Here is a 14,519-nt window from a genome sequence, read left to right on the forward strand (position 1 = left end):
CCACCTTGTTGGTTGTTTGGCCTGAGGCGACCCAGCACTGGACTTACAGGCTCTTTGGTAGGGCTAATGGCAGACTCTGGGAGGCTCACACCAGTGAGCACTTCCCAGAAACCCCTGCCACCAGTGTCCCTGTCCCCATGGTGAGCCACAGCTGCCCCCACCTCTGCAGGCAGCCTTCCAACACCAGCAGGTAGGTCTGGTTCAGTCTATGGGGTCACTGCTCCTTCCCCCTGGGTCCTGCTGAGCATACTTTTTTCTGTGCCCTCCAAGAGTGGAGTCTCTGTTTCCCTCAGTCCTGTGGAGGTCCTACAATCAAATCCCACTGGCTTTGAAAGTCTGATTCCCTGGGGATGCCTCCTCCCATTGCTGGACTCCCAGTTTGGGAAGCCTGACATGGGGCTCAGATCCTCACTTTAGTGGGTGGACTTCTACAGTATAACTTTTCTCCAGCTTGTGAGTCACCCACCGAGAATTTATGGGATTTGATTTTAACGCGATTGTGCCCCTCCTACCTTCTCATTGTGGCTTCTCCTTTGTCTCTGGATGTGAGGTGTCCTTTTTGGTGAGTTTCAGTGTCTTTCTGTGGATGATGGTTCAGCAGTTAGTTGTAATTCCAGTGCTCTTGCAAGAGGGAGTGAGCACATATCCTTCTACTCTGCCATCTTCAGCTGTCTCTCAAAGCTAGAACAAATTGACTTAGTTTGTGTAGGATAGTGGTGATGGCCATGAGGAATTGGGACTTGGTTTGAGGAAACGGTTTGAAAGGATGGTGCTTGGATGTTTGTTTGCAAAAGCAGATATGCATGAAGGGAATTCTGGAAGCTATGAGCTAACATTAAGCACTGAAGAAATCAGGGATATATAATTGGGCAGGTTATTTTTTACAGTTGTTTTCAATGTGGTATGTGAAGAAAACCTTCTCTTGTGTGTCCTGCAGACTGTCTTGTAAATGTTTATGAGTCATATTTATTGTTTTGTAAATGGTTGCTGATTTCTGCTTTAAGGATGGCACATGGAGAAACCAGAGGCTGCCCATGTGAGTATATCCCTAGCAGATTGAAAGCAATTTTTATAATAATTCCTTAGCTCTATTTTCTTTCTTTTTTATAATTATGGTAGTCTGCTTATCTTTGAGTTCCTCGTATCTCTCACAAGCAATACCCACTCCTTTATGCATGATAAATTCAGTGACTTAAATGTCTATGTGATGCGTAAGTAGTTAACAAGAATACAATTTCCGCATTGCTCTTAGCAACCTAGAAAAAAAATGGATGAAATTTCAAGCCTGAAGAGAAAGAAAACTTGAGTATCATTGATAAGTAATTTTTTTCTTGTTTCTTTTCTCTTCTAGGTAAAACCAGTTAATACACCTTGTAGGGAACCGGTTGATGAATGTGATTTTCTGGAATTCTGTAATGGGAATAATTCACAATGTGTGCCTGACACTTTTGCACGTGATGGACAGAGGTGTGATTCAGGTGACTCCTTCTGTTACGGAGGGCGATGTCGGTCGTTTACCAGACAGTGTAAACAATTAATTGGAGGAGGTAATGACCACAATTTTCTTCTTAGTTCCTAAATTCTGATTATTCCAAGCTCTGTTATTTAATGCTATAAAAAAATAAGTGTAATTTTAAAATATGTGTATACTATGTGTAGACCTAGCATATATTAGTGTTAAAGGAAGTAAAATTTTCTTGATTCTGAGAAAAAACTTCTGAATTTATAAGGAAACCTTATTTGCATAAGAGAGAAACCTCAAGTGGAAATGCAACTTCCTGGAAGATTATATTGACAAAAAATTAGGTAATAGTCAATTTAAGAAAGAAATAGAGAATTTTATTCAAGCCAACCTAAGGATTGTAACTCAGGAGATAGTCTTTCTTTTTTTAAATTTTATTTTAAGAACTTTTATTGAGATGTAATTGACATACAATAAACTGTGTATATTTAAAGTGTACAGTTTGATATTTTTTTTCATATTAGTAATGTATATATGGCGATCCCAATCTCCCAATCCATCCAGGAGACAGTCTTTCAAAAAGCTCTGAGAACTGTTCTGCCCATTAGAGGTCAAGGCACAGTTACATATGTTTTCAAGACAAAGGGTTATACTTAAAAGTAACATACTAACAGTATACACAGTCCAGGTCTGCAGCGGGTCATCATGAACCCTCAGGATTGAGAAAGGAATGTTATCTCCTAAGGAGTTATCTTGCTGTTGCCAGGAAAACATTGCTTTTTGTGTTCTGAGACATAAAGCAATGTGAGTCAAAACCAACAGTTACATCAGGATTTCTCAACCTCAGCACTGTGGATATCTTAGGTCAGGCAGTTCTTGTTGTGACAGGTGGGGTGTTGTCTTTTGGTATTTTTAGCAGCATTCATGGTCTTTTCCTCCCAGACACAATGCCTGCAGACACTTTTGGTTTTCACAACTGGGGTGAGACTGGTACTAGCTTCTAGAGGGTAGAAGTCAGGGTTGCTGCTAAATATCCTACAATGCACAGAATAGTCCCTACAAGAAATAATTATCTGACCCCAAATATAAGGACTTACTAATGCCATCTCATTAATTGCTTTCTGGCTGTTTCGTAGTGTTTTACCATTTTATCATATTTTGTATAGTTAGATCTAAGTCTTTAATTTCTTGAAGTCTGGGAACTATTTCTTCCCATCCTCTGTTCTTTCTTGAGCATCTAAAATAGAGTTCATAGATAGTAAATATATGTGGTTTGTTTTTAAGGGCGGGGGGACAAAAAGGAAGGATGTCTTATGCCAACACACTGCTGATGTCACTCCCTTTAGCACTTCATGTAAGTCAAGTCTAGTGATCATGAACTTCTTCAGCTTTTGTTTGTCTGGAAAGATTTTTCTCTCTCAATTTTTTAATTGAAGTATAGTTGATATACAGTAATATTACATAAGTTACAGGTGTACAATATAGTGATTCACACTTTTTAAGGTTATACTACATTTATAGTTATTGTAAAATATTGGCTATAGTCCTCTTGTAGTACAGTATATCCTTGTAGCTATAATCTCTTCAAATACTTTCTCAGGTCCTTTCTCTCTCTCTATTCCTTCTGGGACTCCTATAATGTGAATATTCTGTGCTTAATGTTGTCTCAGAGGTCTCTTAAACTGTCTTCATTTCTTTCCCTTCTTTTTTTCAGCACAAGTGATTCCCACTACTCTGTCTTCCAGCTCACCTATTCATTATTCTACCTCATTTAGTCTACTGTTGATTCCTTCTAGTGTATTTTTCATTTCATTTATGGTATTCTTCATCTCTCATTCTCATCCCAAGTCCTTTTATCATCTTTACAATCATTACTCTGAACTATTTCTTGGGTAGGTTGCCTATCTTCACTTCATTTAGTTTTTCTTCTGGGGTTTTATCTTGCTCCTTCATCTGAAACATGTTCCTCTGTTGCCTCATTTTGTCTAAGTTGCTATTTGTATTTTTATGTATGTGATAGGTTAGTTACATTTCTTGACCTTGGAAAAGTGGCCTTCTGTAGGAGATGTCTTATGTGTCTTAGCAGTGCACACCCCTCTTGACAGCCAATCCATATGCTCTATGAATTTCCCCTAAGAGGGCTGTGTAGGCCCTTCTGCTGTTGTGGGCTGACTATGTGGTTGGTGTGGTAGGCTTGGTTGGCCCCTGTCCGGTTGATTACCAGGCCCTGCCTTGTGCAGATGCTGTTAGCTGCTGGGTGGTAGGACCAGGTTACAAGGAGGCTGACTGCAGAACCCCAGGGGTCCCTGGGTCTAAGACTGGCTCACGGGTGGGCAAAGTCAGGGTGCAGAACACTCCAGGACTATTTCCCCCTGTTGGTGAGTGAAGCCATGTCCTGGGGTTAGTGTTGGACTACCAGCAGACAGAATTAGGTACTGGAGTCTGGCTTCAGGACCTACAGGCCCCAGAGCTGGTGGCAGATTGCTGGTGGCAGAAGTTGATTTCCGATAAGGTTGGATATGGCATCCGAGGTGTCGACACTTGTGTTAGGCTGCTAGTGGGTGGGGCCACGGCACAGCTGGTTCATGATAGGCTCTGGCCTGCTGTGCATGGGCTGTATCCGCAGGCTGTGGGATTGTGGGTTTCTTGGGTTTGCTGTCTGCCCTATGGTCAGTGAGACTGGTCTAGAGACTAATGCAGGCTTCCTGGAAGGCAGGTCCAGTGCTTGCCCACTGGTATGTGGAGCTTGGTCTTGGCCCTCTTGTAGGCAGGGCCATGTCTAGAGGCCTGTCCAGAGTGGCTGTGTGCTCAGGAAATGTTTGGGCAGCCTCTCTGCTGTTCGATGGGACTGTGTTCCCACCCACTTAGTTGTTTGGCCTGAGGTACCCCAGCACTGATTGCGTGCAGGCTCTTTGGTAGGGCCAGGTCTTGTCACCGAGATAAAGAGAGTATCCCAAGAGGGTGGCCACCAGCAGCAGTGTCCACGTAGTAGAATGCTCCCAAATATAGCTACTGCCTGTGTCTATGTCCCCAGGGTGATCCGTAGCCACCCCCGCCTCTCTGGGAGACTCTCTAAGACCAGCAGGTAGGTCTGGCCCAGGCTCCTATCAAATTACTGTTCTTGCCCTGGGTCCTCATGTGCATGAACTTTTCTGTATGCTCTTGAAGAGTGAAGGCTCTATTTCTGCCAGTCCTTTGGGATTTCTGAAATTAAGCCCCACTGGCCTTCAAAGCCAAATGCTGTGGGGGCTTGTCTTTCCAGTGCAGGACCCCCAGCTGCAGATCCCAACCAGGGCTCAGAACTCTTACTCCTGTGGGTCTCAGAATTCTCACTCCTGTGGGAGAACCTCTGCACTCTAATTTTTCTTCAGTTTGTGGGTTGCCCATCCAGGGGTATGGGATTTGATTATATCAAGAGTCTGCCCCTCCTACCTGTCTTATTGTGGTTCCTTCTTTATGTCTTTAGTTGTAGAGGATCTTTTCTGGTGGATTCTGGCCTTTTTCATCAATGGTTGTTCTCAGATAGTTGCGATTTTGGTATACTCATGAGAGGAGGTGAATTCAGGGGTTTTTTACTCCGCCATCTTGTTTGATCCCTCCTCTCCTTAATTGAAGGGCAGTTTTATCCTGTAAAGTATTGTTTGTTGGTAGTTTTTATCTTTCAGCACTTTGAATATATCATCCCACCACCTTCTGGCCTGTAAGGTTTCTCATGAAAAATCTTATGGGGGTTCCCTTTTATGTGATGAATCACTTTTTTTTTTCTACTTTCAATATCCCCTCTTTGTCTCTGAATTTTGAGAATTTGGTTGTGATGTATGCTGCAAGGTATGGATTTTTTTTGGTTCAACTTATCTGAAGTTCTTCAGCCTTCCTTGTTCTGAACATCTACTTCCTTCCTCCACTTTAGGAAGATTTTAGCCTTTATTTTTTTGAGTATACTTTCTGATCCATTCTTTCTCTATTCTTCTTATGGAACTCCCATAATGTATGTACTAGTGTCTTTGGTGGTCTCCCATAAGTCCCTTAAGCTTTCTTCACTTGCTTTCATTCTTTCGTCTTATTTGCTCTTCTCACTGAATAATTTTCAAAGACCTGTATTTGGGCTTGCTGATACTTTCTTCTGCTTGATGTATTGTGCTGTTGAACTCCTCTAGTGCATTTTTCAGTTCAGTTTTTATAAGTTTGGTACTTGGGGCTCTGGACAAGTGGGTCTACTCTTCCCCTTTCAAGGGGGAAACTGAGAGCTGGGATTATTCATCCACTCACTCTGTGGTGAGCAGGGGGGAGTCCCCTTAGTGTCAAATATGCCAAGATGCTGTCCTTGTTGTACCCTAGGCAGCTAGATTGTCCAGACCCATCAGAGCTCCCAGAACTTGAAAAGCAAATTCCAGTTCTATGGAAAGCCTCCTTGGGATACATGGGTGCTGGACCTGCAAATAAATTCCTTCTCTCTGTTGGGTGAAGCTGAGAGCTAGATGGTCTCTTTCTGCTTGTAAGCACTGCACTAGGGTAGGTTTTTGATGAGAGTGTTCCTGAATCTCCCTGCTGGCTCCGGTGGTTTTGCTTTCTCCCAGAGAAGACGGCACTTTCATTTAGTTTCAGATTCATCACAAAGGGAATTTATTTGTGAATTGTTGCTGAGTCAGTGCATTTGTGAGAGGGCTTTCTTCCAGTGCTTCCTACACCACTATGTTGTTTGTTTCTTTCTCCCTTGGGAATCTCCTCTGCCCCGTTCCCCTGCCACCAATGTTATTAAGATATAATTGACATATAATACTGTGTAAATTTAAGGTTTAAAAAGTGTTGATTTGACACATTTAAATATTGCAAAAATGATTCTCACCATTGCATTAGCTAACACTTCCATCCTGTCACATAATTACCATTTCCTTTTTGTGGTGAGAACCTTAAAGATTTATTCTCTTTGCAACTTTCAAGTGTATGCCACAGTATTATTAGCTATACTCACCATGCTGTACACTAGATTCACAGAACTTGCTAATATCTTTATAACTGGAAGTTTTAACTCCTCAACCAATATCTCTGTATTTCTACTACCTAGAACCCATGATAACCATCATGTTACTCTCTTTCTCTGAGTCTGGCTTTTTTGGATTCCACATATAAGTAATATCATACAATATTTGTCTTTGTTGATCTGATTTATTTCACTTATAATGTCATCAATGTTCATCTAGTTTGTTTCAACTGGCAGGAATTCCTTCTTTTCATAGCTGAATAATATTCCATTATATATATACACATTTTCATTTACAGTCATCCATTGCTGAAGACAAATTGTTTATATATTTTGGCTATTGTGAATAAAGCTGCAGTGAATATGGAAGTGCAGATATCTCTTTGAGATCTTTATTTCAATTTCTTTGGATGTGTACCCAGAAGTGGGTTTGCTACATAATGTGGTAGTTCTATTTTTAAGATTTTGAGGAATCTGAATACTGTTTTCCATAGTGGCTGCACCAATTTACATTCCCCCTAAGAGTATACAAGATTTCCCTTTTCTCAATAGCCTTGTCAATACTTGTCTTTTATCTTTTTTTTTTTTATTATTATTTTATTTTATTTTTTTGGGGGGGTACACCAGGTTCAATCAACTGTTTTTATACACATATCCCCATATTCCCTCCCTTCCTTGACGCCCCCCCCTCGATTCCCCCCCACCCTCCCTGCCCCAGTCCTCTAAGGCATCTTCCGTCCTCGAGTTGGACTCCCTTTGTTATACAACAACTTCCCACTGACTATTTTACAGTTGGTAGTATATATATGTCTGTACTACTCTCCCGCTTCTTCTCAGTTTCCCCTTCACCCCCCACCCCCTCCCATACCTCGAGTTCTCCAGTCCATTCTCTGTATCTGCTTCCCTGTTCTTGTCACTGAGTTCATCAGTACCATTTTTAGATTCCGTATATGTGAGTTAGCATACAATATTTGTCTTTCTCTTTCTGACTTACTTCACTCTGTATGACAGATTGTAGTTCTATCCACCTCATTACATATAGCTCCATCTCATCCCTTTTTATAGCTGAGTAATATTCCATTGTATATATATGCCACATCTTCTGTATCCATTCATTTGTTGATGGGCATTTAGGTTGCTTCCATGTCCTGGCTATTGTAAAGAGTGCTGCAATAAACATTATGGTACAAGTTTCTTTTGGGATTATGGTTTTCTTTGGGTATATGCCCAGGAGTGGGATGACTGGATCATATGGTAGTTCTATTTGTAGTTTTTTAAGGAACCTCCAAATTGTTTTCCATAGTGGCTGTACCAACTTACAGTCCCACCAACAGTGCAGAAGAGTTCCCTTTTCTCCACACCCTCTCCAACATTTGTTGTTTCCAGACTTTGTGATGATGGCCATTCTGATTGGTGTGAGGTGATACCTCATTGTGGCTTTGACTTGCATTTCTCTGATGATGAGTGATGTTGAGCATCTTTTCATGTGTGTGTTGGCCATCTGTATGTCTTCTTTGGAGAAATGTCTATTTAGGTCTTCTGCCCATTTGTGGATTGGGTTATTTGCTTTTTTGGTATGAAGCTGCATGAGCTGCTTGTATATTTTGGAGGTTAATCCTTTGTCCGTTGTTTCATAGGCAATTATTTTTTCCCATTCTGAGGGTTGCCTTTTAGTCTTGTTTATGGTTTCTTTTGCTGTGCAAAAGCTTTTAAGTTTCATGAGGTCCCATTCGTTTATTCTTGATTTTATTTCCATGATTCTAGGAGGTGGGTCAAAAAGGATGTTGCTTTGATGGATGTCAAAGAGTGTTCTGCCTATGTTTTCCTCTAGGAGTTTGATAGTGTCTGGCCTTACATTTAGGTCTTTCATCCATTTGGAGTTTATTTTTGTGTATGGTGTTAGGAAGTGTTCTAATTTCATTCTTTTACATGTTGCTGTCCAATTTTCCCAGCACCACTTATTGAAGAGGCTGTCTTTTTTCCATTGTATACTCATGCCTCCTTTGTCAAAGATAAGGTGCCCATATGTGTTTGGGCTTACTTCTGAGTTCTCTATTCTGTTCCATTGATCTTCCTTTCTATTTTTGTGCCAGTACCATACTGTCTTGATCACTATGGCCTTGTAGTATAGTTTGAAGTCAGGAAGCCTGATTCCACCAACTCCATTTTTCCTTCTCAAGATTGCTTTGGCTATTCGGGGTCTTTTGCGTTTCCATACAAATCGTAAGATTTCTTGCTCTAGTTCTGTGAAAAATGCCATTGGTAATCTGATCGGGATTGCACTGAATCTGTAAATTGCTTTGGGTAGTACAGTCATTTTCACGATGTTGATTCTTCCAATCCAGGAACATGGTATATCCCTCCATCTGTTTATGTCATCTTTGATTTCTTTCATCAATGTCTTAAAGTTTTCTGCATACAGATCTTTTGCCTCCTTAGGCAGGTTTATTCCTAGGTATTTTATTCTTTTGGTTGCAATGGTGAATGGGAGAGTTTCCTTAATTTCTCTTTCTGCTCTTCCGTTGTTAGTGTATAGGAATGCAAGAGATTTCTGTGCATTAATTTTGTATCCTGCTACTTTACTAAACTCATCAATTAGTGCTAGCAGTTTTCTGGTAGAGTCTTTAGGGTTTTCTATATATAGTATCATGTCATCTGCAAAGAGTGATAATTTTACTTCTTCTTTTCCAATTTGGATTCCTTTAATTTCTTTTTCTTCTCTGATTGCTGTGGCTAACACTTCCAAAACTATGTTGAATAACAGTGGTGAGAGTGGACACCCTTGTCTTGTTCCTGTTCTTAGAGGGAATTCTTCCAGTTTTTCTCCATTGAGAACAATGTTGGCTTTTGGTTTGTCATATATGGCTTTTATGATGTTGAGGTAATTTCCTTCTATGCCCATTTTCTGGAGAGCTTTTATCATAAATGGATGTTGAACTTTGTCAAAAGCTTTTTCTGCATCTATTGAAATGATCATATGGTTTTTATCCTTCAATTTGTTGATATGATGTATCACGTTGATTGATTTGCGTATATTGAAGAATCCTTGCATCCCAGGGATAAACCCCACTTGATCGTGGTGTATGATTTTTTTAATGTGCTGTTGCAGTCTGTTAGCTAGTATTTTGTTGAGGATTTTTGCATCTATATTCATCAGTGATATTGGTCTGTAGTTTTCTTTTTTTGTGACATCTTTGCCTGGTTTTGGTATCAGGGTGATGGTAGCCTCATGGAATGAGTTTGGGAGTGCTCCGCCTTCTGCAATATTTTGGAAGAGTTTGAGAAGGATAGGTGTTAACTCTTTTCGAAATGTTTGATGGAATTCGCCTGTGAATCCATCTGGTCCTGGGCTTTTGTGTGTTGGGAGATTTTTAATCACTGCCTCAATTTCTGTACTTGTGATTGGTCTGTTCATGGTTTCTATTTCTTCCTGGTTCAGTCTTCGAAGATTGTATTTTTCTAAGAATGTATCCATTTCTTCCAGGTTATCCAATTGATTGGCATATAGTTGCTTGTAGTAGTCTCTCATGATGTTTTGTATTTCTGAGGTGTCCGTTGTTACTTCTCCTTTTTCATTTCTAATTCTGTTGATTTGCATCTTCTCTCTTTTTTTCTTGATGAGTCTGGCTAATGGTTTATCAATTTTGTTAATCTTCTCAAAGAACCAGCTTTTAGTTTTATTTATTTTTCTTATGGTTTCTTTCCTTTCTTTTTCATTTATTTCTGCTCTGATCTTTACGATTTCTTTCCTTCTGCTCCCTTTGGGGTTTCTTTGTTCTTCTTTCTCTAGTTGTTTGAGGTGTAAGGTTAGGTTGTTTATTCGATCATTTTCTTGTTTCTTAAGGTAGGACTGTATTGCTATAAACTTCCCTCTTAGAACTGCTTTTGCTGCGTCCAATAGGTTTTGGGTTGTTGTGTTTTCGTTGTCATTTGTTTCTAGATACTTTTTGATTTTCTCTTTGATTTCTGTAGTGATTCCTTGGTTGTTTAATAGTGAATTGTTTAGCCTCCATGTGTTTGTATTTTTTGCAGTTTTTTTCCTGTAATTGATATCTAGTCTCATGGCGTTGTGGTCTGAGAAGATGCTTGATATGATTTCAATTTTCTTGAATTTACTGAGGTTTGATTTGTGACCCAAGATGTGATCTATCCTGGAAAATGTTCCGTGTGCACTTGAGAAGAAAGTGTAGTCTGTCGTTTTTGGATGGAATGTCCTATAAATATCAATTAAGTCGAGATGGTCTAATGTGTCATTTAAAGCTTGTGTGTCTTTATTTATTTTCTGTTTGGATGATCTGTCCATTGATGTAAGTGGGGTGTTCAAGTCTCCCACTATAATTGTGTTACTGTCGATGTCCCCTTTTATAGCTGTTAGCATTTGCCTTATGTATTGAGGTGCTCCTATATTGGGGGCATAGATATTTACCATTGTGATATGTTCTTCTTGGATGGATCCCTTGATCATGATGTAGTGCCCTTCCTTGTCTCTTTTAATAGTCTTTACTTTCAAGTCTAATTTGTCTGATATGAGTATTGCTACTCCAGCTTTCTTTTGACTTCCATTTGCATGGAATATCTTTTTCCATCCCTTCACTTTCAGTCTATATGTATCCCTTGGTCTGAAGTGGGTTTCTTGTAGGCAGCATATAGAAGGGTCTTGTTTTTGTATCCATTCAGCCAGTCTGTGTCTTTTGGTTGGAGCATTTAATCCATTTACATTTAAAGTGATTATTGACATGTGTGTTCCAATTACCATTTTCTTAATTGTTTTGGGTTTATATTTGTAGGTGTTTTCCTTTTCTTGTGTTTCCTACTTAGAGAAGTTGCTTTAGCACTTGTTGTAAGGCTGGTTTGGTGGTGCTGAATTCTCTTAACTTTTGCTTGTCTGGAAAGCTTTTGATTTCTCCCTCAAATCTGAATGAGATTCTTGCTGGGTAAAGTATTCTTGGCTGTAGGTTTCTCTCTTTCAGGACTTTCAGTATATCCTGCCATTCCCTTCTGGCCTGCAGAGTTTCTGTAGAAAGGTCAGCTGTTATCCTGATGGGTTTTCCCTTATATGTTGTTTGTTGCTTTTCTCTTGCTGCTTTTAATATTTTTTCTTTGTGTTGAATTGTCGTTAGTTTGATTAATATGTGTCTTGGTGTATTTCTCCTTGGGTTTATTCTGTATGGGACTCTCTGTGCTTCTTGGACTTGGTTCATTATTTCCTTTCCCATGTTGGGGAAGTTTTCCACTAGAACCTCTTCAAATATTTTCACAGACCCTTTTTTGTTTTCTTCTTCTTCTGGGATGCCTATAATTCGAATGTTGGTACGTTTAAGGTTATCACTGAGGTCTCTGAGGCTGTCTTCTAGTCTTTTTATTTTTTTATCTTTTTCCTGCTCTGTGGCGTTTATTTCTTCCATTCTATCTTCCAACTCTCTTATTCGTTCTTCTGCCTCAGTCATTCTGCTGGTTAGAGCATCTAGAGTATTTTTAATTTCAGTTATTTTGTTATCCATTGCTGTTTGTTTTTCTGAGTTCTTATGAACTGTTTCTTGTACTTTCTCTAATTTGTTATCGAGATTTTGTATCATTTTTACTATCATTACTCTGAATTCTTTTTCAGGCATTTTTCCTATTTCCTCCTCATTTATTTGGTCTTGTGGGTTTTTTTCCTGCTCCTTTGCCTGCATGGTGTTTCTTTGTTTCCTCATGGTTGTCCAAGCTTTCGGGGTTGCTTGTCCTGGTGATAGAGGTGTTTATAGAAGACTGTCCAAGCCTCAGACTAATGTCCAAGTATTGGATTAGACGAATATTCAGTCCTTTGCCGGCTGCTGCCAGTTTCCCCAGGATCCTGCAGACTCTCTTATCTTTTTGATAATAACAAAACTAAGAGGTGTGATGTGATGTCTCACTGTGAATTTGGTTTGGAATTTCCTTGTAATTCATGATGTTGAGCACCTTTTCATGTACTTATTGGCCATTTATATGTCTTCTCTGGAAAATGTCTATTCAGGTCCTTTGCCCACTTTCAAATCTTTGTTGTTGTTGTTAGGAAGTTGTAAGGGTTCTCTATATGCTTTGGATATGAATGCCTTATCATGTATATAATTTTCAAATATTCTCCCCTTCTGTAGGTTCCTTTTTATTTTATTACTTGTTTCTCTTGCTGTGCAGTAGCTTTTTAGTTTGATGTAGTCCCACTTATTTTTGCTTTTGTTGCTTCTGCTTTTGGTGTCACATTCAGGAAATTGCTGCTGCCAAGACAAATGTCAAGGAACTGTTTCTCTATGTTTCCTTCTAGGAGTTTTACTGTTTTGTGTCTTATGATTGAGTCTTTAATCCATTTTAAGTTCATTTTTCTGAGTGGTGTAAGTGGTCCAATTGCATCCTTCTGCATGTAGTTATGCAATTTTACCAACACCATTTACTGAGTATACTTTCCTTTCCCTATTGAGTTTCTTGGCTCCCTTGGCAAATACTAGTGGACTGTGGGTAAGGGGTTTATTTATGGGCTCTTAACTGTGTTCCATTGGTCTGTGTGACTATTTTTATGAAAACACCATATTGTTTCGATCACTGTAAACTTTAGTGTAGTTTGAAATCAAAAAGTATGAATCTCCTGGCTTTTTTTTCTTTCTCAGGATTGCCTTGGCTATTTGAGGTCTTGTGTGACCCCACAAAAATGATAGGACTGTTTTTTATATTTCTGTTGAAATGTGCCATTGGAATTTTTAGAGGGATTGCATTGAATCTATAGATAGCTTTGCATAATACAGACATTTAAACAATATTAATTCTTCTAATGTATGATAATGGGGTATCTTCCCATTTGTTTGTGTTTTCAGTTTCTTTCATCAGAGTCTTGTTTTCAGTGGACAGATACTCCACCTCCTTGGTGAAATTTATTCCTAAGCATTTTATTCTTTCAAATGCTACTGTGAATTGGATTGGTTTCTTTGTTTCTTTTTCTTTTACAACTGTTTAGTTATTAGTGGGCAGAAATGCATCTGTCTAATATATGTTAATTTTGTATCCTGTAACTTAAACAAATGTGTTTATTCTAAGAATTTTTTGGTAGAGTCTTAGGATTTTCTGTATATAAGATCATATCGTTTGCAAACAAGGGCAATTTTATTTCTTCCTTTCTGATTTGGATACCTTTTATTTCTTTATCTTTCTGAGCTGCTCTAGCTAGCACTTCCAGTGCTATGTTGAGTAGGACTGGTGAGAATGGGTCCCATTGTCTTTCTGATTGTAGAGGAAAAGCTCTCAACCTTTCACCATTGAGTATGACATTGGCTGTGAGTATGTCATATATGGCCTTTGTTGTGTTGCAGTATGTTCCTTGTAGTCCCAACTTGTTGAGAGTTTTTATCATAAGAGGATGTTGTGTTGTGTCAAATGCTTTTTATGCATCTATTGAATGATCATATAATTTTATCTTTCATTCTATTAATGTGGCATATCACATTTATTGATTTCCTTTTGTTGAACTGGCCGTGCATCCCAGAGATAAATCCCACTTGATCAAGGTGAATTATTCTTTTAATGTGATGTCAAATTTGGTTTGCTAATATTTTTGAGAATTTTAACATCTGTATTCATTGAGGTTATTGGTCTATGATTTTCTTGTAGTATCCTTACACTTTGGTTTTTGTATCAAGATAATGCTGTCCTCATAAATGGAGTTTGAAAGTGTTTCCTTCTCTTCAATCTTTCGGAAGAGTTTGAGAAGGATGGGCATTCATTCTTCTTTAAATGTTTCATATTCACCTCTGAAATCGTCTGGTCCTGAGCTTTTCTGTGTTGGAAGTTTTTTGAATCTTCTTGTTATTAGTCTGTTCAGATTTTCTATTCATGTGTTAGTCTTGATCATTTGTATGTATTTGAAGATTTTATCCATTTTTTCTAGGTTGTCCAGTTTGTTGGTTTATAACTGTTGATAGTAGTCTCTCAGGATCCTTTGTACTCTGTGGTAGCAGTTGTAATATTTTCTCTTGAAATTCTCTTATTTATTTATTTGAATCCTCTCTTTTTTTCTGACTTAGTCTAGTTAAAGTTTTGTCAAATTTGTTTCTTTTCAAAAAACCA

The 14,519-nt window shown here is 38.9% G+C and overlaps 1 protein-coding gene across 1 annotated transcript in view; it reads left to right on the forward strand.

Annotated features, from left to right (window-relative positions):
• The window catches only part of LOC130830142 (disintegrin and metalloproteinase domain-containing protein 5-like), a 132,960-nt gene that overhangs the window by 60,328 nt on the left and 58,113 nt on the right, over positions 1–14,519 (forward strand). Inside the window, exon 14 of the mRNA XM_057697152.1 lies at positions 1,352–1,547. Within this exon, the coding sequence (XP_057553135.1) occupies positions 1,352–1,547 (196 nt within the window). The remainder of the gene's footprint in view (positions 1–1,351; positions 1,548–14,519) is intronic.

Source organism: Hippopotamus amphibius, chromosome 10, assembly GCF_030028045.1.
Source record: "Hippopotamus amphibius kiboko isolate mHipAmp2 chromosome 10, mHipAmp2.hap2, whole genome shotgun sequence".
NCBI classification, from domain to species: Eukaryota; Metazoa; Chordata; class Mammalia; order Artiodactyla; family Hippopotamidae; genus Hippopotamus; species Hippopotamus amphibius.